This window comes from Schistocerca nitens, chromosome 7 (genome assembly GCF_023898315.1).
Source record: "Schistocerca nitens isolate TAMUIC-IGC-003100 chromosome 7, iqSchNite1.1, whole genome shotgun sequence".
NCBI classification, from domain to species: domain Eukaryota; kingdom Metazoa; phylum Arthropoda; class Insecta; order Orthoptera; family Acrididae; genus Schistocerca; species Schistocerca nitens.
In genome coordinates, this window is record NC_064620.1 from 422,988,161 (window position 1) to 423,012,405 (window position 24,245).

At 45.9% G+C, this 24,245-nt stretch overlaps 1 protein-coding gene across 3 annotated transcripts in view; it reads right to left on the reverse strand.

Moving 5' to 3' along the window:
* The window catches only part of LOC126195392 (inositol oxygenase-like), a 39,820-nt gene extending 18,400 nt beyond the window's left edge, over nt 1-21,420 (reverse strand). The window contains exons 1-4 of one of the 3 annotated variants that reach the window (XM_049933983.1): nt 21,322-21,420; nt 3,707-4,003; nt 404-575; nt 120-328 (exon numbers count right to left, since the gene is read on the reverse strand). In XM_049933983.1, the coding sequence (XP_049789940.1) occupies nt 120-328; nt 404-575; nt 3,707-3,727 (402 nt within the window). In that variant the 5' untranslated portion in view covers nt 3,728-4,003; nt 21,322-21,420. Of the gene's footprint in view, nt 1-119; nt 329-403; nt 576-3,663; nt 4,004-21,321 lie in introns of all 3 variants that reach the window. The other 2 variants (XM_049933985.1, XM_049933984.1) reach the window with 2 other exon arrangements.
* Nucleotides 21,421-24,245: the final 2,825 nt, after the last annotated feature.

The following is a 24,245-nucleotide window of genomic DNA, read 5'->3' on the forward strand; positions in this document are numbered from 1 at the left end:
ATTTAGATCTACATCAAATCAGGGAGTCTTAAAAATTATAGATAGCTGAAGTGAACTTGTCTCAAGAGAAAATCAATGCAGAATCAGGTAGTAAGGACTGCTTGCCTCGAATACCCCACCTTGCCCATATCGTGCAGTAGACCAGTGAGTTGAAACCATTCACAGTCTGGATGGTCCTGGCGGATGCGTTCTGCTGTCTGAAAAGCGTGCAGCATATTGGGGAAGTCGACGTCCGGGTCACTCTGGTCGAACATCGTGCTCAGTGTCTCCAGAGCTTCCATGATAGTTGCTTGAAGCTTGTCGAACTTCAGCCACCTCTCATGTTGTTCTGAAAGGAAATATAGATTTAACTGGGCAATGACACGAACTAATGAAGGTTCTGTGAAGAATAGGCAGAACTTACCCAAGACGAATTCCACCGTCTGATAACTATGCATGCTGTCATAGTGCAAGCGAACCCTCTCCTTAATAGGATCATTTACATCGATGGTGAAGTCCCTGAAAAGAGCAATCGGTTTTCCTGCATGTATAGGCTCTGGCCTCAGTATCTCCGTCGGGTCTATCAAAGAACCTGGCTGTAAAACATGAAATATTACATTAATAACTTACAATGGAAGAATTTTGGTGATACGTGTATGACAAACAACTACAGTTAGAAATTTGACACAAAAACATATCTTGTTCCCTTTCTCTCCTTTTTGTTAGGAGAAGCATAGTGTACGAGGATTCTTCATAAAGGAGAGTAATCATGAAATGCTGAAAGGAAAAAAAAAGATCAAAATTTTTTATTAGCATTTCACCAAATTTGTGATTAGTACTTGTTCCATAAATGATCCAATTAGTCCGAATGTATGTACCCATCGCTGTAGATCTGGATCGTAGACAAAATAATTTCCAATAGGCGGCTTATTACTGATCGCTGAGAAATCCCCAGTTTTTGAACAATTTTCAGCTGACTTACTTCCAAAACCACTGATTCTCACATTGCTATTTCGGACATATTTGAAACTCTGTGTAGTTTACCAAAACCATTCGATATGGTTTTGGCTCATCGTTTTACTGCTTTTGCTGTCGATTCAGTCGTCTTCTTCAACTGCTCTAAATGTAAAAGCTCATCCATCGTTTCTATGAGTTTACTGGAATTTGTACAAGTTTCCTTTCAATGTGTTGGCTATGCGCTACTTGTGCCTTATTATAAAATTCAGTCTTTTCCCTTTTTGTTCTTTTATCTCTTTAATCATCTACTGCAATGACTACCCTTTCGTTCAATGGCAGTATCTTCCGTTATCTTGAACACATGTTCAGAACATAGGAGTAGCAGGAAACTAACTCATAACCATTATTTTGTGTTATGTTACTTTCGTACCTTTTGAACCTATGAAATCATTACAAACTGAAGTCGTTTCAGTCTAATATTGCCCCTTCATCATCATTAATAGCTACTTCGATTAGTTCTAGTAACGTTCCAGTTCCTACATAACGAAAAGAACTGTTAACAAGACTGGAACGGCATATTTATTTAAATGGCTGCCCACGCTAACGAAAATCACAATGAACCAGAAATATCGGCTCGAATGATGTTAACTGCCTTTCTAAATCTGTGTGACGCGAAGATACTTGACGCTTTTCACTCAAAATTACCAGTTTTCTGTCCGAACATGTTACAACACTGGTCAAAGCTACTTACTGCCCTTTTTCTAAATGAAAAGCACCAATCACATATCATGCTCTCCCTTACTTTCGTAAAGGCAAACATTCTGTCTGCATACATTATGTTTGCGAGGCACACAGTTCCTACGACACCTTGACTAGAACGGCTCTGAATAGTAAACATAATGTTTACTATACGAGGCACCATCTAAGTACATAACTATTTCAGTGATGAGAGGGACGTTTGTACTATACTCCATTACCTACCTCTACAGTTCTTGAAAACTGAAAATTGAAAAATGACTTTACGTGTGTTATGAAATAACCGTAAATGATAAACCAAAATTTATTTTATTTATTTAGCGTATGGCTCATAACATCACAGTAAAAATTTCAGAAACAACACGATTTTAAAAAAAATCATATATACATAAACAGAGCAATAAATAACAGTTTGTATATAAGGACACCGCCAATTGTAAATTTACACTCACAGAAGAGCAATCACAAGCAGACGTCCAGCTTAGATAATAAATAGTCGATTGCCTCTTGGGTCGCCATTAGGAAATCCTGTGGGTCACCCTCGTATGCCCTTAGTGGGCATTCCTGCACGATGTGATTGACCGTCTGTCTCTCAGCGCCACAGTCGCAAGCGGCCGAAGGAAGTTTACCCCATCTGTGTAAGGAGTCGGCGCATCTCCCACAGTTGGTTCTGATGCGGTTAAGAGTTGACCAAACTTTGCGAGGGCAATCAAATCCTTTTGGTTTACTAAAGATGCATGGTATACTGTGGCAGTTTACTGCTGTTCTGCTCTCCCATTCCTCTTCCCATCGGTCATTTATTTTAAAGTTGGTTTGGTGCAGAGCCTGTGCGGTCCTTAGTGGAGGATGCCTAGACCGGAGTCAGTTTCCTTGGATGTCGTGTGTATCTTCATGGATTTGTAATTGAGGGTTGGCCATGATTTTTTGAAAGTCTCTAACCAGAGCGTGTTCACGGCGCAGGTTAGGAGGGGCTATGTTACTGAGAACGTGCAGCCACACTGTAGGAGTTGGCCTGATTGTGCCTGATATAATACGCATTGTTGCATTAAGTTGGCTATCTACCATGTGTGTGTGTTTGCTGTTGAGCCACACTGGGGCACAGTATTCTGCCACTGGATACACCAAGCCAAGTGCGGATGTTCTTAAGGTAGATGCTGTGGAGCCCCAAGCGGTGCCACAGAGCTTCTGCAATATGTTGTTGCGTGTTTTAAGTTTCGCTGCAGTTTTCGTCAGGTGTTCAAATGGTTCAAATGGCTCTGAGCACTATGGGACTCAACTGCTGAGGTCATTAGTCCCCTAGAACTTAGAACTACTTAAACCTAACTAACCTAAGGACATCACAAACATCCATGCCCGAGGCAGGATTTGAACCTGCGACCGTAGCGGTCTTGCGGTTCCAGACTGCAGCGCCTTTAACCGCACGGCCACTTCGGCCGGCCGTCAGGTGTTCTTTGAATGTTAGTGTCCTATCTAGGGTAGCCCCAAGGTACTTTGGGTGTTTGTTGTGATTTAGTAATTTCCCGTCTAGATAGACTTGTAGTTCTCTGTTGGCCATTTTGTTGTTCAAATGGAAGGCAGATACTTCCGTCTTTGTAGCACTAGGTTGTAGCCTCCATTTTCTAAAGTACTCGCTGAGAATCCCTAGGTCACTCGTAAGGATATCTTCGGCAGTTTCTATATTTCTGTGGGCTGTTAGTTCGCCTCCACGTGGTGCACCCCGGGTAACGCTAAATGAACTAACACAACTTGCGGCAGACTGAACGAAGAATTCCTGCCCCACATCACAGTGAAACAGAACGACAGATAAACCAAAATAATGCTGGGAGATGAATACTTGTGTACTGATTCAATCCAAGAAATACCAGTAAACAGACCGCATTCAGAAAAACGGAGGAGGTATATCCGCTATTCGACATAGCAACTACATTATATTAGACAGTAGAGGAAAGGCATGCTGAATGCGGACTATACCAGTTTGCGTAGAGCAGATGTGACGTCGACGCTGGATATTCACCATGACTTTGGCGGCAGACATGGAGACTCGGAGAGCACCTGTGACAAGGTCTGGAAAGGGCGGTCTCCGCTAAGATTCCCAAAACCTGCGAGGCGCCCTTTTACCGTATGTACAGCCGGAAGCGCCCCGTAGCCGCTTGGCTCGTTGCCGTCACGTCCACTGAGATCGGCCGAACGTCGGCCTCGTGATAACCCTGTAGACACAACCTCTGGGTTGTTGCACTGCCGCGGTAGGCGCTTCCGATGCCGCTTCGGAGCCCCACAGACTCGACCGGAATAGCCGTCGCCACTGTGAAACCTGTTGATGTGCAGACACAAAAAATGGTTCAAATGGCTCTGAGCACTATGGGACTTAACTACTGAGGTCATCAGTCCCCTATAACTTAGAACTACTTAAACCTAACTAACCTAAGGACATCACACACATCTATGCCCGAGGCAGGATTCGAACCTGCGAACGTCGCGGTCACGCAGTTCCAAACTGAAGCGCTTAGAACCGCACGGCCACACCGGCCGGCTGTGCAGACACAAACTTACTGTATTGCCTCGGAGGCGGATTCAGTACAAATTACAGAAAAAGAGTTATATTTGGTTCTATTTTCTTTTATTCAGATTCATTTATCTCTGTTATCTACTGGGAAGTTGGACAGTGATAAGGAAATACAGAAAAATATGGACGCACTTTTCACTTGGTGTAATGAACGACTGTTCTTTAAACACCTCGATTCCAAGAGTTCCGGAACTTGTACAGAAAATTGGAATAGAGATGGACATAATCATCATTTCCGCCCTTTTTATTGTTCATGAAAACCACACATTGCATGGTGCACCACCATACAGCGAGAGCTTCAGAGGGGGTTGACCAGATTGCCGTACACACAGGTACCCTGTAGCATGGCCTCGTGCACTGATGCATTCCTGTATTCGTCGTGGCATACCATCCACAAGATCATCAAGGCACTGTTGGTCCAGATTGTTCCACTCCTCAACAGCGATTCGGCGTAGGTTCCTCAGAGTAGTTGGTGGGACACGTCGTCCATGATCAGCCCTTTTCAATCTATCCCAGTCATGTTCGATAGGTTCATGTCTGGAGAACACGCTGGCCACTCTAGTCGAGAGATGTCGTTATCCTGAAGGAAGTCATTCACAAGATGTGGACGATGGGAGCGTGAATTTTCGTCCATGAAGACGAATGCCTCGCTAATGTGCTTTCAATATGGTTGCACTATCAGTCGGAGGATGGCATTTCACGTATCGTACAGCCGTTGCGGCGCGTTCCATGACCACCAGCGGCGTACGTCGGCCCCACATAATGCCACCCTAAAACAGCAGGGAACCTCCTCCTTGCTACACTTGCTGGATAGTGTGCCTAAAATGTTCAGCCTGACCGTGTTGCCTCCAAACAGTCTCCAGTTGTCTGGTTGAAGGCATATGTGACACTCGTTGGTGAAGAGAACGTGATGCCAATCCTGAGCGGTCCATTCGGCATGTTGTTGGGCCCATCTATACCGCGCTGCATGGTGTCGTGGTTTCAAAGATATATCTCTGCATGGACGTCGGGAGTGAAGTTGCGCATCATGCAGCCTATTGGGCACAGTTAGAGTCATAACACGACGTCCTGTGGCTGCACGAAAAGCATTATTCGACATGGTGGCTTTGCTGTCAGGTTTCCTCCGAGCCTTAATCGGTAGGTAGCGGTCATCTATTGCAGTAGTAGCCCTCGAGCGGCCTGAGCGAGGCATGTCATCGGCAGTTCCTGTCTCTCTGCACCTCCTCCATGTCCGAACAAAATCGTTTTGGTTCACTCCGAGATGCCTGAACACGTCTCTTGTTGACAGGCCTTCCTGGCACAAAGTAACAATACGAACACGATCGAACGGCGGTTCAAATGGTTCAAATGGCTCTGAGCATTATGGGAATTAACTTCTGAGGTCATCAGTCCCCTAGAACTTAGAACTACTTAAACCTAACTAACCTAAGGACATCACATACATCCATGCCCGAGGCAGCATTCGAACCTGCAACCGTAGCGGTCGCGCGGTTCCAGACTGTAGCGCTTAGAACTGCTCGGCCATCCCGGCCGGCCTCGAACAGCGGTATTGACCGTCTAGGATTGGTTGAACCACAGACAACACGAGCCATGTACCTCCTTCCTGGTGGAATTACGAACTGATCGGCTGTCGGACCCCCTCCGTCTAATAGTCCCTGCTCATGCATGGTTATTAAGTTCTTTGGGCGGGTTTAGTGACATATCTGAATAGTCAAAGGGACTGTATCTGTGATGCAATATCCGCAGTCAACGTCTGTCTTCAGGAGTTCTTGGAGACTGGGTGATGCAAAACTTTTTTTGATGTGTGTATATGAATAAATTCAAAATAACACCCGCAACTGGAATTAGGAAGCTGACAGTATCCAAGACTGATAGTTAAAATACGGAGCTCAGCAAGTCGTTCAAATACAGTGGTGCTCCAAACTTATGGACAAAAGTAACTTTTGCATGATGTCTCACTGGGGAGTAACGTAGCTCCATGAAACTTGAGCCATACGTCGAAAGCACTGCTTCAGTATACTACAGAAAGTAACTGAAGGAAATACGCAGTGAGACTAACAGAAATGACAATTGTATTGAAATGCAATAATTATGCTGAAATCACCACGATTTTCGATGGTCCTTTTGATATTACAAAAGGCGGGACGTGGTCCTTAATATGGCGTGTGATCTTAATAAATGGCAATGCAAACCCTGCCCCACATTTGGCGAGGACTTGTGGCAGGGTGTTCCATTCCTCTACCCGCGCAGCCGACAATTTCTGGATGGCCGTGGGTGTATGTGGACGGGTGCAATACGTCTCACCAGCGCATCCCAAACGTGGTCGATGGGATTTAAGTCCGGGGAAACGGGCAGGTCTGTCCATTCGGAGAACATTCTCTTGTTCCAAGAGCACTACCACCTGTGCGATTTAAGGCGATAGCGCATTGTCATCCATGAAAATGAAGTCTGGGACGAATGCATCCCTGCGAAGATACACGTGAGAAGGAGTTCAGTTCTACAACCGAGCGAGGGGGCGCAGTGGCTAGCACACTGGACTCGCATTCGGGAGGACGACGTTTCAATACCGCGTCCGGCCATCTTGATTTAGGTTTTCTGCGATTTCCATAAATCGCTCCAGGCAAATGCCGGAATGGTTCATTTGAAAGGGCACGGCCGACTTGTTTTCCTAATCCGATGAGACCTATGATCTAGCTGTCTGGACTCCTCCTGCAAACAACCCAACCCGACCCCAACAGTTCTACGATAACATTTACCAATGAGTGTACCGTGTTCAGAAATGAAACATAACGCCCCCCACACCACAACACATGGACACCAAAACGACCATATCGACACTGTTGCTGGGATGCATTATGTGTTCTCATGTTTCGCCATACGAGAGTATATCAAGCATTGTCTTTGAATAATAGCGTCATTTCTGTTCGCCTGACTGGGTATTTCAGTTATAGCTTAGGAATCACGCAGCCAACCGATTGGAAATAACTGTTTGGTACATTGAGCTAGGTTTCGACACCTGTACGAATGCCTGCATCAGCATCAGTCTGATATTGGTCCTAGCAAGATAAACGTGTCAAAGGAAGGAACGTGTTTAATTTTAATTTTTGACTTGAGCATATCTGCTCTAAACTTCGACCACTGCCCCCTTACGAGGTACCTTTACAGCTTCTTAAAATTTCATTCGGATGAAGACATCCTTAGAGGTGTCGAAACCTAGGCCAATGTACCAAACAGTTATTTCCAACCGGCTGGCTGTGTGATTCCGATGTTGAAACTTATATACGGTCGCTGAGGGACAGCCATGTTTAAAACTTTATTTCAGTTACCTTCAACATTATTCGGTAGCAATTCTTTGTATGTATGGACTAAGTTCCATCAAGCTACTTGTTATACGGCAGTGACACATCATGCGGAAGTTACTTTCGTCTCTATGTTTGCACACGAGTGTATTTAGGGGCAATACTAATGAGCATTGAAGAGATAAAGTCAGAGGACCAGTGACCATTTTTAATATAATGAAGAACGAAAGTTGTGAAACTTTGACACTAATGTCAAGACAGCAACGCCTCTGCCAACTCAACCTCGAACTCATTCTGAAAATCAAACGAGTCGACTGTCACTAACATCCAAGTCCTACAAAAAGAGCACAACGATAGTACTAAAATCGCTATGGTAACCATTACCGGTTATGAATGGGACATACACTAAGTGCTCAAAAGTACACTCCTGGAAATTGAAATAAGAACACCGTGAATTCATTGTCCCAGGAAGGGGAAACTTTATTGACACATTCCTGGGGTCAGATACATCACATGATCACACTGACAGAACCACAGGCACATAGACACAGGCAACAGAGCATGCACAATGTCGGCACTAGTACAGTGTATATCCACCTTTCGCAGCAATGCAGGCTGCTATTCTCCCACGGAGACGATCGTAGAGATGCTGGATGTAGTCCTGTGGAATGGCTTGCCATGCCATTTCCACCTGGCGCCTCAGTTGGACCAGCGTTCGTGCTGGACGTGCAGACCGCGTGAGACGACGCTTCATCCAGACCCAAACGTGCTCAATGGGGGACAGATCCTGAGATCTTGCTCGCCAGGGTAGTTGACTTACACCTTCTAGAGCACGTTGGGTGGCACGGGATACATGCGGACGTGCATTGTCCTGTTGGAACAGCAAGTTGCCTTGCCGGTCTAGGAATGGTAGAACGATGGGTTCGATGACGGTTTGGATGTACCGTGCACTATTCAGTGTCCCCTCGACGATCACCAGTGGTGTACGGCCAGTGTAGGAGATCGCTCCCCACACCATGATGCCGGGTGTTGGCCCTGTGTGCCTCGGTCGTATGCAGTCCTGATTGTGGCGCTCACCTGCACGGCGCCAAACACGCATACGACCATCATTGGCACCAAGGCAGAAGCGACTCTCATCGCTGAAGACGACACGTCTCCATTCGTCCCTCCATTCACGCCTGTCGCGACACCACTGGAGGCGGGCTGCACGATGTTGGGACGTGAGCGGAAGACGGCCTAACGGTGTGCGGGACTGTAGCCCAGCTTCATGGAGACGGTTGCGAATGGTCCTCGCCGATACCCCAGGAGCAACAGTGTCCCTAATTTGCTGGGAAGTGGCGGTGCGGTCCCCTACGGCACTGCGTAGGATCCTACGGTCTTGGCGTGCATCCGTGCGTCGCTGCGGTCCGGTCCCAGGTCGACGAGCACGTGCACCTTCCGCCGACCACTGGCGACAACATCGATGTACTGTGGAGACCTCACGCCCCACGTGTTGAGCAATTCGGCGGTACGTCCACCCGGCCTCCCGCATGCCCACTATACGCCCTCGCTCAAAGTCCGTCAACTGCACATACGGTTCACGTCCACGCTGTCGCGGCATGCTACCAGTGTTAAAGACTGCGATGGAGCTCCGTATGCCACGGCAAACTGGCTGACACTGACGGCGGCGGTGCACAAATGCTGCGCAGCTAGCGCGATTCGATGGCCAACACCGCGGTTCCTGGTGTGTCCGCTGTGCCGTGCGTGTGATCATTGCTTGTACAGCCCTCTCGCAGTGTCCGGAGCAAGTATGGTGGGTCTGACACACCGGTGTCAATGTGTTCTTTTTTCCATTTCCAGGAGTCCCCCCTGTGGGTCCGGGGATTAGAATAGGCCCGAGGTATTCCTGCCTGTCGTAAGAGGCGACTAAAAGGAGTCCATCCCCCTCACGGGGGTAGTTAGCGCCTGCGTCCGGAGACGGACGGTTTCACGACCTATAATCGTGGTCTTTTTGGTTTTTCACTTCTCGTTTCTTCCTTCCTTTTGTTGGTTCCTTTCTTTGCTCTTCTCCACTTCACTGTCTTCCTTCCTCTTTCCCTTGACTCCTCCTTGCCTTCTCATTGCCTTTTTCTCCTTGCCTTCTCATTGCCTTCTTCTCCTTGCCTTCTCCTTGCCTCCTTCTCCTTGCTTTCTCATTGCCTTCTTCTCCTTGCCTTCTCTGGTCTCCGCCTCGGCGTTTGAGACAGTCTGTCCTCTTTCTCCCTCTCTCTTCTTTTTCCTCTTCTTCCTTCCTCCCTGTGCGTGTCTGAAGGCCGACCCACGCGTTCGCACGCGTAGCCGGTGACGGGGTAACGCGTAAGTCCCCGCCCTGGGTAGACATGTAAGGCACGCGCGTACCCCCTGGTAAAGGCCAGGCCCGGGGAGGGGTGATTGCCTGAGCTGATACCTTCTGACCATGCCGATTGGTCCCTCCGTCTGTTTCTCGGGAGGTGTGACCTGAGGTGTAAACATTCACCTAAGGCGGGAGTGCCCTCTGAGAGGGTCCCCACAAGGAAGGAGCGCGCCATCGGAGACGCTGGCAATCATGGGGGATTCCTCCGCAATGGATTCTACTCCATCGCTTTCGACTTCGACCCACAAACGGAAACGTGACCAGCCAACAGTGACAAAAATACTACCGCCTGCCCCACAGTTCCTCGTAGTTTCTCGATCTGAGGACGGGAAGGATTTTTCCTCTGTCAACCCTTTCGTTATCCAGAAGGGCGTAGATGCCATAGCCGGATCTGTCAAATCTTGTAACAGGTTGCGTAACGGTACCTTATTACTAGAAACTGAGAGTGCCTTTCAGGCACAAAAACTGCTTCGGGCCACACACTTGTACACGTTCCCTGTCCGGGTGGAGGCCCACCGCACTTTGAATTCGTCTCGTGGTGTAGTCTATAGTAGCTCTCTCGACGGATTGACTGACGAGGAGCTTCAATCTTTCCTCGCTGAGCAGGGCGTGACGGCTGTCCATCGGGTCATGAAAAAGGTCAACAATGACCTTGTACCGACCCGGACACTTTTCTTAACCTTCGATGTGTTAAGCTGCCATCGCGCATCAAGGCGGGCTACGAGGTTATTTCTGTTCGCCCCTATGTCCCGACACCTACGCGCTGCTACCAGTGTCAGCGTTTCAATCACACTCGACAGTCTTGTTCCAATGCGGCTAAATGTGTCACTTGTGGCAGGGATGCCCATGAGGGTGACTGTCCACCTCCGTCTCCTCGTTGTGTGAACTGTCAGGGTGACCATGCCGCATCCTCCCGCGACTGTCCTGTCTATAAGGAAGAACGCTGTATCCAGGAAATTCGAGTCAAAGAGAAAGTGTCCACCTCGGCTGCTCGCAAGCTATTGGCTAGTAGGAAGCCCACGCTGCTCCCAGCGGGGAAATACAGCACTGTCCTCGCCTCTCCTCGGACTACCCGGGAGGTAGCAACCCAGACATGCGATCTGACCTTCAGCACCACGGTCGTCCGTTCGGCCAGTGCTAAGATCGCGCGGTCGACGTCTCCTCTTCGTCCCATCACCCCACAGACACCAGCCCCTTCATCAGCTTCTGCTAAGACGAAGACCCAGAAGTCAGATGCACGGGCCTTCAAGAAGGAACCGTCCCGTGCAGACTTCCTACGTACCTCGACCTCCCAGCCTTCGTCCGGTACTTCCACCAAACGACCATCCAAGAAGGCTAATAGGAAGCACAGTTCTCCTTCTCCGCCACGGCGCATTTCTTCTCCTGCGCCACCCAGCGGTTGCCGCCCCAGGCCGTCATCCCTTTCGCCTGGCCGCACCGCTGGTAGCCGAACATCTGGCCGTTCACCGGCGGAGGAAGCTCCCCCTCCCGGCCATCTTCCCAAGATGGCCGATGAACCTATAGAACCAATGGACGATGACTGTCCGCCTACTGATAGCGGCGGCAGTGCTCGCTCGAAGCCAGGCCCTCAGCGGCCTTCGAGGTGACCCCTTCTCTCATCTTCCTTTTCTTACGATGGCACTTATTAACTGGAATATTCGCAGCGTTCGCTCCAACCGAGAGGAAGTTGCTGCTCCGCTCGCATCGTCCGCTCGTCGTAGCCCTCCAGGAAACGAAGCTACGCCCATGCGATCAAATTGCCTTGGCACACTACACCTCTGTGCGTTTTGACCTACCCCCTGTGGTAGGTATCCCAGCTCATGGAGGGGTTATGTTGCTGGTCCGGGATGATATTTACTACGATCCCATCACGTTGCACACCGGCCTGCAGGCAGTTGCCATCCGCATTACTCTCCCCACTTTTACGTTTTCCTTTTGTACCGTTTACGCTCCATCGTCATCTGCCGTTACCAGGGCAGACATGACGCAACTTGTTGCTCAGCTACCTGCACCATTTTTGTTAACTGGAGACTTCAATGCCCACCATCCTCTTTGGGGCTCTCCAGCATCCTGCCCGAGGGGCTCCTTGTTAGCAGACCTTTTCAACCAGCTCAATCTTGTCTGCCTCAATACTGGCGCCCCTACTTTTCTTTCGGACACATCTCATACCTATTCCCATTTAGACCTCTCTATATGTACTCCCCAACTTGCACGCCGGTTTGAGTGGTATGCCCTTGCTGATACATATTCGAGCGACCACTTCCCGTGTATTATCCATCTCCTGCAGCATACTCCCTCTCCGTGCTCCTCTCGTTGGACCATCTCCAAGGCAGACTGGGGGCTCTTCTCTTCCAGGGCGACCTTTCAGGATCAAACCTTCACAAGCTGCGATCGTCAGGTCGCACACCTCACGGAAGTCATTCTCGCTGCTGCTGAATATTCCATCCCTCACCCTACCTCTTCTCCACGTCGCGTACCGGTCCCCTGGTGGACCGCAGCATGCAGGGACGCTCTACGTGCTCGTCGACGTGCTTTACGCACCTTTCAACGCCACCCTACAGTGGCGAATTGTATTAATTATAAACGATTACGTGCTCAGTGTCGTCGTATTATTAAAGAAAGCAAGAAAGCCAGCTGGGCTGCTTTCACCAGCACCTTCAACAGTTCTACTCCTTCTTCTGTTGTCTGGGGTAGCCTGCGCCGGCTATCTGGCACTAAGGTCCACTCCCCAATTTCTGGCTTGAAGGTCGCGAATGAAGTCCTTGTGGCCCCTGAGGCTGTCTCCAATGCCTTCGGCCGCTTTTTCGCCAAGGTTTCGAGCTCCGCTCATTACCACCCTGCCTTCCCCCCCCCGCAAACAGGCCGAGGAGGCTAGGCCACGTGACTTCCGCTCCTCGAATTGTGAAAGTTATAATGCCCCATTCACCATGCGGGAACTCGAAACCGCACTTGGCCGATCACGGTCCTCCGCTCCAGGGCCTGATTCTATTCATATTCAGATGCTGAAGAACCTTTCTCCTGCGGGTAAAGGTTTTCTTCTTCGTACATACAATCGCATCTGGATTGAGGGACATGTTCCCGCATGCTGGCGCGAGTCTATTGTTGTCCCGATTCCTAAGCCGGGGAAGGACAAGCACTTGCCTTCCAGTTATCGACCTATCTCGCTTACCAGCTGTGTCTGTAAAGTGATGGAGCGAATGGTTAACTCTCTATTGGTTTGGCTGCTCGAGTCTCGACGCCTACTTACCAATGTACAATGTGGATTTCGAAGGCGCCGCTCTGCTGTCGACCATCTGGTTACCTTGTCGACCTTCATCATGAATAACTTCTTGCGGAAGCGCCCGACCGCGGCTGTGTTCTTTGATTTGGAGAAGGCTTACGACACCTGTTGGAGGGCGGGCATTCTCCGCACCATGCATACGTGGGGCTTTCGCGGTCGCCTCCCTCTTTTTATTCGTTCCTTTTTAATGGATCGACAGTTTCGGGTACGTGTGGGTTCTGTCCTGTCCGACACCTTTCGCCAGGAGAATGGGGTGCCACAGGGCTCAGTTTTGAGCGTCGCTCTCTTCGCCATCGCGATCAATCCAATAATGGATTGCCTCCCAGCTGATGTATCAGGCTCCCTTTTCGTGGACGATTTTACCATCTATTGCAGCGCGCAGTGTCCACGTGTCTTGGAGCGCTGTCTTCAGCGTTCTCTTGACCGTCTTTACTCCTGGAGTGTCGCCAATGGCTTCCGTTTTTCTGCCGAGAAGACGGTCTGTATTAACTTCTGGCGCTACAAAGAGTTTCTCCCACCGTCCTTACGACTCGGTCCCGTTGCTCTCCCACTCGTGGAGACAATCAAATTTTTAGGCCTTACCTTTGACAGGAAACTTAGCTGGTCTCCACATGTGTCATATTTGGCCGCCCGTTGTACCCGTTCTTTAAATGTCCTCCGTGTTCTCAGTGGTATGTCGTGGGGAGCGGATCGAACCGTCCTACTTCGTCTATATCGGTCGATCGTCCGCTCCAAGCTGGATTATGGGAGCTTCGTATACTCCTCTGCACGGCCATCCATCTTACGCCGCCTCAACTCCATACAACATCGGGGTTTACGACTTGCGATCGGAGCATTTTATACCAGTCCCGTAGAGAGTCTTCATGCTGACGCTGGCGAATTGCCACTCACCTACCGGCGCGATATACTGCTTTGTCGGTATGCCTGTCGGCTCCTGTCAATGCCCGACCATCCTTCTTATCGTTCCTTTTTTGACGACTCTCTTGACCTTCAATACGGGTTGTATGTCTCTGCCTTGCTACCCCCTGGAGTTCGCTTTCGTCGCCTCCTTCAACACCTTCATTTTTCACTCCCTGCAACCTTTCGAGTGGGCGAGAGCCGCACGCCACCTTGGCTCCAGGCTCAGGTCCGCGTTCACCTCGACCTCAGCTCGCTCCCAAAAGAGGTCACCCCCGGTTCGGTCTACCACTCCCGTTTTTTGGAACTTCGTTCGAAGTTCAACAACATGACTTTCATTTATACAGATGGCTCTAAGACCAATGACGGGGTCGGGTGTTCCTTTATTGTCGGGGCACAAAGTTTCCAATACCGGCTCCATGGCCATTGTTCGGTCTTCACAGCTGAGCTCTTTGCCCTCTACCAGGCTGTTCTGTACATCTGCCGCCACCGACATTCTGCTTATGTCATCTGCTCAGATTCCCTGAGCGCCATCCAGAGCCTCAGTGATCCGTACCCGGTTCACCCTTTCGTACACCGGATCCAACGCTCTCTTCAGCAGCTGGCGGACGTCGGTACGCCGGTTAGCTTTATGTGGGTTCCTGGCCATGTCGGTATCCCTGGGAACGAAGCTGCAGATGCCGCGGCCAAGGCTGCGGTCCTCCAGCCTCGGACAGCTTCTTGTTGTGTCCCTTCGTCCGATTTTAGCAGGGTCATTTGTCGGCGCGTTGTGTCGCTGTGGCATGCCGATTGGGCTGCACTTACCGACAACAAGCTTCGGGCCTTAAAACCTCTTCCCGTGGCTTGGACGTCCTCCTCACGCCCTTCTCGGCGGGAGGAGGTCGTTTTAGCAAGGTTAAGAATTGGACACTGCCGGTTCAGCCATCGCTATCTGCTGACGGCTGCGCCGGCGCCGTTCTGCCCATGTGGGCACTTGCTGACGGTTCGTCACATTTTAATGTCCTGTCCCGATCTTAAAACACTGCGCCTCGATCTTAACCTGCCTACTACTTTAGATGCCATTTTAGCGGATGATCCACGAGCAGCTGCTCGTGTTCTTTGTTTTATCAATTTGACAAACCTCGCTAAGGACATTTGATGATGTTTTTTAATCCTATGCCTGTCAGTCTGTCTTTTATTGTGTTTTCCCTTTTAGTTGTTGTTGTCAACTTGTGCCTCGCGGTGCATTCTTAGAGTAGTCAGGGCGCTGATGACCATTGAAGTTGTGCGCCCGAAAACCACAAAAAAAAAAAAAAAAAAAAATCCAGGAGTGTATCTCTAGACCCCCCCAAAAACATAAGTTTTATATTAGATGCATTGTGCTGCTACCTGCTGCCAGGTACTCCATATCAGCGACCTCAGTAGTCATTAGACATCGTCAGAGGGGTGCTCCACGGAACACACGAACTTCGAACGTGGTCATGTGGTCGGGTGTCACGTGAGTCATACGTCTGTACGCGAGATTTCCACACTCCTAAACATCTCTAGGTCCACTGTTTCCGATGTGATAGTGAAGTGGAAACGTGAAGGGACACGTACAGCATAAAAGCGTACAGGCCGACCTCGTCTGTTGACTGTCAGAGATCGCCGACACTTGAAGAGGGTCGTAATGTGTAATAGGCAGATATCTATCCAGAGCAACACACAGGAATTCAAAACTGCATCAGGATCCACTGCAAGTACTATGACAGTTAGGCGGGACGTGAGAAAACTTGGATTTCATGGTCGAGTTGCTGCTCATAAGTCACACAGCACGCCGGTAAATGCCAAACGACGCCTCGCTTGGTGTAAGGAGCGTAAACATTGGACGATTGAACACTGGAAAAACGTTGTGTGGATTGACAAATCACGGTACACAGTGTGGCGATCCGATGGCAGGGTGGGGGTATGGCGAATGCCCGGTGAACGTCATCTGCCAGCGTGTATAGTGCCAACAGTAAAATTCGGAGGCGGTGGTGTTATGGTGTGGTCGTGTTTTTGATGGAGGGGGCTTGCACCCCTTCTTTTGCGTGGCACTATCACAGCATAGGTCTACATTGATGTTTTAAGCACCTTCTTGCTTTTCACTGTTGAAGAGCAATTGGGGGATGGTGATTGCATCTGTCACACGATCGACCACCTGTTCATAATGCACGGCCTGTAGCGGAGTGGTTGCACGACAATAACATCCCTGTAATGGGCTGGCCTACACAGAGTCCTGACCTGAATCCTACCGAACACCTTTGGGATGCTATGGAATGCTGATTTCGTGCCAGGACTTACCGACCGACATCAATACCTCTCCTTAGTGCAGCACTCCGTAAAGAATGGGCCGCCATTCCCCAAGAAGCCTTTCAGCACCTGATTCAACGTAAGCCTCCTCCTCTCTCTGTCCTTTTCCTCTCCCATCTCTCTGCCCATCTTCTGTACCATGTTTGGTTGAATCAGTCCAGTGGTTTATGAGGAGATGTGCAACACACGTATTTACATACATACATATATCCATTTTTATACTATGTATCGATATAGAAAATAATGTTTTTTACCCTAAAAGCTGTTAGACAAGCAACGTACAACTCGGACCCTGCACCGTGAACCTTGTTAGCTTTTTGCTAATGTATATAATCATCGTATTTCAGAGTCTGACTTCATAAAGTAAAGTACATGCACATGGAGAAAGTGAACAATGCTCGGAAAAATGTAACATCCAATGATGAGAGTATCTGCAGTCAAAGATGTCATAACGGGTACCAAAGTAGTCGCTGTATTCCTTCAGAAATGCTGAAAATGATGTCTCTATGTATACTTAAACTGGTTTAACAATTATTTAAAATCGCATTTGATTTGGAACTAGAATAGCTGTATTTCTGAAGCATTACTGTATTTTTTGCAAAATACAAAGCCACGTGTACGAATAGCTGGTTTTCTTTAGAACTTCATTCTCAGTAAAAGCTCCGACACTGTGGCGAGGTCAAATCCTCCGCAATTTTTATTTCCAACTGGGTGTTGGGCGCGTAGTATCAGGGGAGGTCCCCTGTGGTGCATGTTAAGTTTGGAAAGAAAGAAGTGTATGCAGTGATCCATGAGGAGAGTTCCAGCGGCTCAGTGGTAATAGTGATATATATGAAAGACACGAGAGCGAATTTTAGTATGGGTTTTATTTTACTTGCAATCATGGTTTGCCTATACGAATGGAATACGATATCTATTACGAGCTATAAAAAGCTCTACACATATTTGATGCTGCCAGGCTTAATATGCAAAGAATAAGACTGTTAAGAGTAAGCGCGTCCTATAGGAAAACTGCTTGTGTAGTAACAGTGATGGATCAGTTTTCTTACTCTATTTGTGGTGTTCGTGCTGTTGCTACCACGGCTGCTGGAATACGCTGTACGTATCATGAGCAGATATGTAGTGAACGCTCAGATCACTGCTGACCCTCTCGCTTCATCGCGTCACATGCAATCATATTAGCATATTCAACAAATACAGGATTGTGAATACAGTCGGGATTTTCATGTTATAGTTTATTAGTACTATAATTAACATATGTATTTTAACCATAGCTGCACAACAGCAACGGTTCCACGTAATAAAACTATAAACAGCCGACCAGTTGCAATGGATAAAGAATTCTTTATCTAGGTTTCAACAAATTTAAATTTGTCTTCTTCAGAAGGTGGCCTAAGGACAATGAACATCATAGCTTACATTAGAAAGGTATGAAACTTAAGTCAAGAATAGATTTTAACATAAATTAAAGAGCTCTTGCATTACAGAAATATGAGAACGACGACTGGTACTTACAATTTTACATTAGTAAGGACTAATGTACCATCGCCGTTTTTAGAAATGTCGGCATAGATCCATTTGTCAAAATTAAAATATAGCCCTAGAAACAGGGTTTGTCACGTAAATATAAATTAGTACATGGATCTTGCAGAGCTCACAACCGACTGAGTGTAATCGGCCAGCGTAGTTACTCTGCGACCAGGGCAGGTGGCGCTCATGGCGCGAACCATGTGCCAATTGGCGTACAAAAGCAGCGTGTAAATTATCAGTATTAATAACGTCCTTAGATAAAGTAACAATAAAAAGAAGGAAGGCGTTTAACACTCCCGTTATAACAGTATGGGAGCATTGGCACAATTAATGTAGTTATACATCAAAAAGGCAGGTGGCGCTTACGCCGAGAGAGTTACGCACAGTGGCATATACAGACAAAATATAAAAATGACATTACTATATTAGTGAAGCCCACAAACGGTAGATATGTCAAAACTTTAAAATTGACAATAATTGCTCTTAAGACAGAATTGGGAACCCTGGTATTTCTGTAATGCAAGAGCTCTTTAATTTATGTTAATATCTATTCTTGACTTAAGTTTCCTACCTTTCTAATGTAAGCTATGATGTTCATTGTCCTTAGGCCACCTTCTGAAGAAGACAAATTTAAATTTGTTGAAACCTAGGTAAAGAATTCTTTATCCATTGCAACGGTTGGCTGTTTATAATTTTGTTAACATATGTATTAGTATTAAAAAATACCCCTTATTTGAAAACAAAAGCCATACATCGTGAAGGTGCAGCCCTTGCAAAATCTTCAGATGACCGTTTAGGACACCGTCCTTTCATGACCGCTTACTGTTGACAGTCAGGGAAATAATTGCCAAACTCTTTTCAACAATGTTTTAATTAACTCAGCATTACACCGAGAGATACGAACCGGTAAACCTGTATTCTTTTTCTTAAGTTCCTTTATTTTTCTTCCTTAACTTGTTGTTACTGACACTAAGCCATATTGTCGCATTTACAGCATTGTTTTCATAATTAATGTTTTCTCTACTAACAGTTTCTTCGTTAGTTGGTGACATAGTTCTGTGTAAAATCGCTTCTACTTGTTTACAAGTAAAGTTGGAAAAGCGTAATGTTCAGACTAGCCTCTTGAAGGAACTTTCAGCAGTTCACTTTTCGGATCCCTTTCATAACACCAACTAGAAAAAATGTACTCAGTACACACAGGCGTTAACAACTGAAAACGAATCGGCATGTATATAAGAATTTATCCACTTGTGTTTCGTCTCATTGTCTTAGAAAATAAATGAAACTTAATTTCAAATGTTTTCATCGTCTACAATGGTTAGGCCCCCACTACACTAATAACTGTAAAGCAACTCAGTTCTTAATCGTTAGTCACTCATAAGAAATACTAATGTAAACGATCTTGTCTTCACTGAGTTGTTGGATCGGCTATGACGTCATCACCGCAGCTTGCAACTGCGCACATACACCATGATACCTATTGTAAATTCTAGTACCAGCTGTTGGTACACTATTTCATATATGAAAACATTTATTGTTTTCTTGAGACTGTTTCAGCGACTCTGAATTGCACATCATCTTCGTGTATAAACCAGTGCAACGTATTTCATGATTCTGCACCAAAGAATATACATCATTTCTCTCATTGCTTTGTCTCCCACGCTATCTCACAAATTTTCTTCAGAATGTTTTCGAAGAAGTGCCACCGCACTACAGTGGACTATTTATCTCTCAACAGTGCGAGAAAAATACGTCTTTCAGTTAATACAATCTCTATGAGCTTAATTAAACATTCAGTTGCTGTTCAAACTTAGCATACCAAAAAAACGAAGATGGAACGTAGGATACTGATCAGATAACGCTTCCGCGGAAGTGCTAGAGTGAATTTCGATTCAACAGTAAAAACAAACGAACGTATTAGTACAGCGAAATTGCAACGACTTCTCTGTAACATACATAATTTGTTCCTTTACATGTACCCGACAACGGCAGTATCATATCTAACTATACTTTGAGATCAGAACTGTTTCGTAGCATAACTTCCACTGTATGTTATACTCAGAGAACTTTTGTCGGTTTCTTCCCTTCACCTTCAAAAACAGTTACTGAAGAGAGTACAAGTGTTGCTCTAGTGTGAACACTTAAGGTAGAAATACGAAGATATGCTCTTGCTGAACAGTATTCGAAGAGATAAGGGCCACGAGAAATCAACTTAACTACTTCTCTTAACCTGAAAGTATCCCGCTGAAGGCAATAATGTTAGCGAACAGCAGTAGTTGCAACAACACTACACGAATCTTCTGCGCGACATGGAATGCTGTGCCTTCGTTGCGTCTCATTTTACGTAAAAAGGAACTGCTTTAAACGGACGTATCAAAGAAGGACTGCCACGTGGTTATCCCGTTACGCTTCTGTGCTTTTCTTAACGTATTCAGTCTGACGTGCTAATACACGAATCCTATTTATCATTTTCAAATGGTTCAAATGGCTCTGAGCACTATGGGACTTAACATCTGAGGTCATTAGTCCCCTAGAACTTAGAACTACTTAAACCTAACCAACCTAAGGACATCACACACATCCATACCCGAGGCAGGATTCGAACCTGCGACCGTAGCAGTCGCGCGGTTCCGGACTGAAGCACCTAGAACCGCTCGGCCACCGCGGCCGGCTTATCATTTTCTGTTCACAGTGTAGAATGGTATGTTTTACTACCGCTTTGACTACTGCAAGTGAATTATTACCCATTAGAAGGTACACAAAAAATTACATATGACTATCCAAAAAGAATAATCATCATTCCTGCGCACGTGACACCCATTCTCGGTATACGTGGCTCGTTTCCGCTACCTCTCATATGTCGCAGAACGAAATTTGTGTTATAGTACTGCCCTCACACGTTTTATGACTGTCTTCACTGAGAACCGCAATTGTACTCAATATTCGCTGTTTTGGGCTAGCTATCTTCCGGGCAGAGCTTAAATCACACCCTCTATTTCAGAAATCATGTAATTCATCTCGCGTAAATACTGGAAACAGAAGAAGCGCGAAGTGTTCCAACGGGAAGTCGGTGTCTCTGGTAACAAGTGTAGAGTGGTGGTGATAGCGAGATACACTGCAGTTCATGCGACTGAAGTCATTTCCATGCCTTTTAATAATTTTCGCTGATCTACATGTGCAACATCGAGAATATTAAATCATCGGTCATACAATGGAATGTGGGTTCAGTTCATGTATCATTCAGCGCTCATTTAATTTTGTACTGAATTGTTTTCAATGTCGTACTTTGTGAACGAACGAAAAGAGCGTTTCCAGCAATAGTAAAATAAATTACAGTTTCTTAAAAAGTAGATATACAGTAGCGTTTCCGGAAACAAACCTTTAAGTATCCAACTTCACCACCAAAGCTATAGTATCAGTTTTAACTTCTGCTTTAGTGCTGGACACTCTGTCACGAAGTCAAGCAGCTAACTGAAGGCTAATCAGCTTACGAAGCGACCGTTGGCCATCCCCGGGCGACCGTGGGGTCATCTACGTCATGGATAAACGCTATCGCAAAAAAATATGTATCTTACGACACTCGTAGCAACTATGGTGAAGCTTTTCCAACTGGAATTATAGGTAGCACTTTTTTTAAACATTCCAAAAAAAAAAACTTTTATTTCATACTTTCAAAAACGCAGTATCTGCTCGCCCTGAACTACGCTTATCATCTTCATGTACCTCCTTATGGGACGATATTAACTGTTTACCTAATTAACAGAGTATAATACAGATTTCCGTCTCGTCACTGAAATAATTTTTGTTCTTGGATGACGCCTAGTATAGTACACATTACGTTTCCTGTCCAGAATCGTGTCGTAGGAACTGTGTGTATCCCAAACATAATGTAAACCCCTACACAAGTAAGCCGGAGCATCATATGTGGTTAATGCTTGCCATTTATAAATCCGCTTATGAATCCGCTTAAAAAAAATCAAATTTTGGTTTTCATATCAATCGAAATTAAAAGTGTTTTGAAGAAATTGCTAATTAAGGGAATTGAATTCGACTTGAGAAGTTGTTTGAAAAACAACTTAAGGATCCCTCAGTGTGTGGCCGCACCCATGTTTCCGCTGCTTTCGCACGTCAAGTGTCGACATTAGACTCCCGTTGGAGACAAATATACTATACATCTGTTTCTCGAGTTGCGAGCCTTGTTAGGGAAATACTTGCCGATGCTCGTACATTTTCCCTTGTATATCTTTGGTTTTTCATCGTTGTTTTGCTTGTAAACTTTTCTGCAGTTTCCCACACTTCTGTTATGGTTCATCCAGAAGAAGGAATTAAGGTGATGTAGAAGCTATGAATAAAGCGTTTGGGCTATCTTCATTCATGAACGTTCTACAGATGACAATCGTAGTTGTGATGTAAACTCATGGTGTGGATACAGGAAAACACTTGAAACTGGTGAAGTTTGCGTTCACCATCACTCCCTGCTATTTGCAATGTCAGAAGCAGTTAAGCCTATATAAGGGACCTAAGTTACAAGAAACTATTGTCATGATATCTCCATGTGAAGAGACAAATTGTGAATGAATGTTTCAACCATTTTATAAGGGAACGCCCGCCAAAAACAGTCTCTGCTTGACGCAAAACTACGAGATTAGGTGTGTTAGAGGATGTAATTTGTTTCAATATGGGTCAGTTAGCAGGCATAAAGTCCTAGAGTTGTTAGGAATATTTTCTGGGTTCAATAGGAGACTATCACGGGCGACAACTGACTGCATGTGAGTGACTGTTCTGCAAAGTGAGTCACTGAGGCAACTAAAGAAGTCGGAATAACAATGGAAAAAAGGTAAAAGTAGAAAAGAAGATGAATAAAATGTAAAACAAGACGATTATGCAGTTGGAATGTGTTAGAAACAACAGAGATGAGACACAGACCAAATACAGATTTGAATTTAAGACACTATTTGGAGGGAACTCGGCTACAGACTTTAACGTACTATAAACAGAAAGAAAAATACATGCTGATCAAATTTAAAAAATAGCCATAATTTTGACTGTCAGATTAGATATTTCTAGAATAAATCTTATGACTGAAATTAGATGATTTTTCTCTGCTTTTTAGATAGACATGTTGTTAAAGTGTACTTAAAGTTTCAAGCATCCGAGTAATTAGTGCACAGATTGCAAGTAAGGACTGACAAGTAAAAAATGTAATTTATTGATCTTTACAAAAAGAATTACAATTAGGTCAATTCAACAACTAGTGTAATTAATTGTATACTAAAATGTTCAACAAGAAACGCTCCTATTGTCATTCAATTTTCATTCTGCTAAGAGTTCACATTTTTCTTGGTTAGTGCACTTAAATTTTTCGGAAACTTAGTTTCTCCAGACGTTCACAGGCGTCACATTAGCTTCCTCCTGGCAAGACCTTACAGCGCTGAAATATGGAGTAAATAAATGTGACATTTTTTATAGTGATACTCAGGGAGATACTCAGCTAGGAGTTCCCCAAGGTAGAAAAGTAAGGTGTACACCAGGATTGAATTTCCAAAATTAATCACTACAATACAGGGCAAAGCCCTCGTTGTAGTTATGCGCACTATATCAGGAAGGAATATCTGGACGTAACATGTCACCGACAACGATGTCATTAGAGAAGTAGAACAATCTGGTAATCGACAATTACAGTGTAAGGAAATACGCCGTGTCCTTTTCAAAGGAACTTTCCCCAAATTAGCCTCAAGTAACTTAGCTAAACCATTGAACACCTAATTCTGCATGGCTTGACGAGGGTTTGAACCATGTACCTCCATAACGCGAGTCCATTGGTCTCATTATTGTGTTAGTTCACTCTGACCGCACTTTACAGAAACACTCCTGATACTTCTTAAGAGGTTATGAGGCATATATAGCCTCCCACCCCCACCCACACACCGGCCCCTCATGTACATCATCTTTAGTACACTTTTTGCGTAAGTATTATTATAGTACACGGTCACTGAAATTGGATGGCTGGGTGTTGTGTGATGTCCTTAGGTTAGTTAGGTTTAAGTAGCTCTAAGTTCTAGGGGACTGATGACCATAGATGTTAAGTCCCATAGTGCTCAGAGCCACTGAAATTGAAACAACAGGAGCCAATGTCGAAAATGCAAACAGCGCGTGCAGCAGATACGAGCAGCATGGCAGGTCATTAATATATCTGTTCGCTGATCAAGACTATAGCAGTTCATGGCATAATGGCTTATTATAAAAGTTAACAAAACCAAAGCTCCGACTTTATATTGACAGATCAATTACTTCGTATCTTAA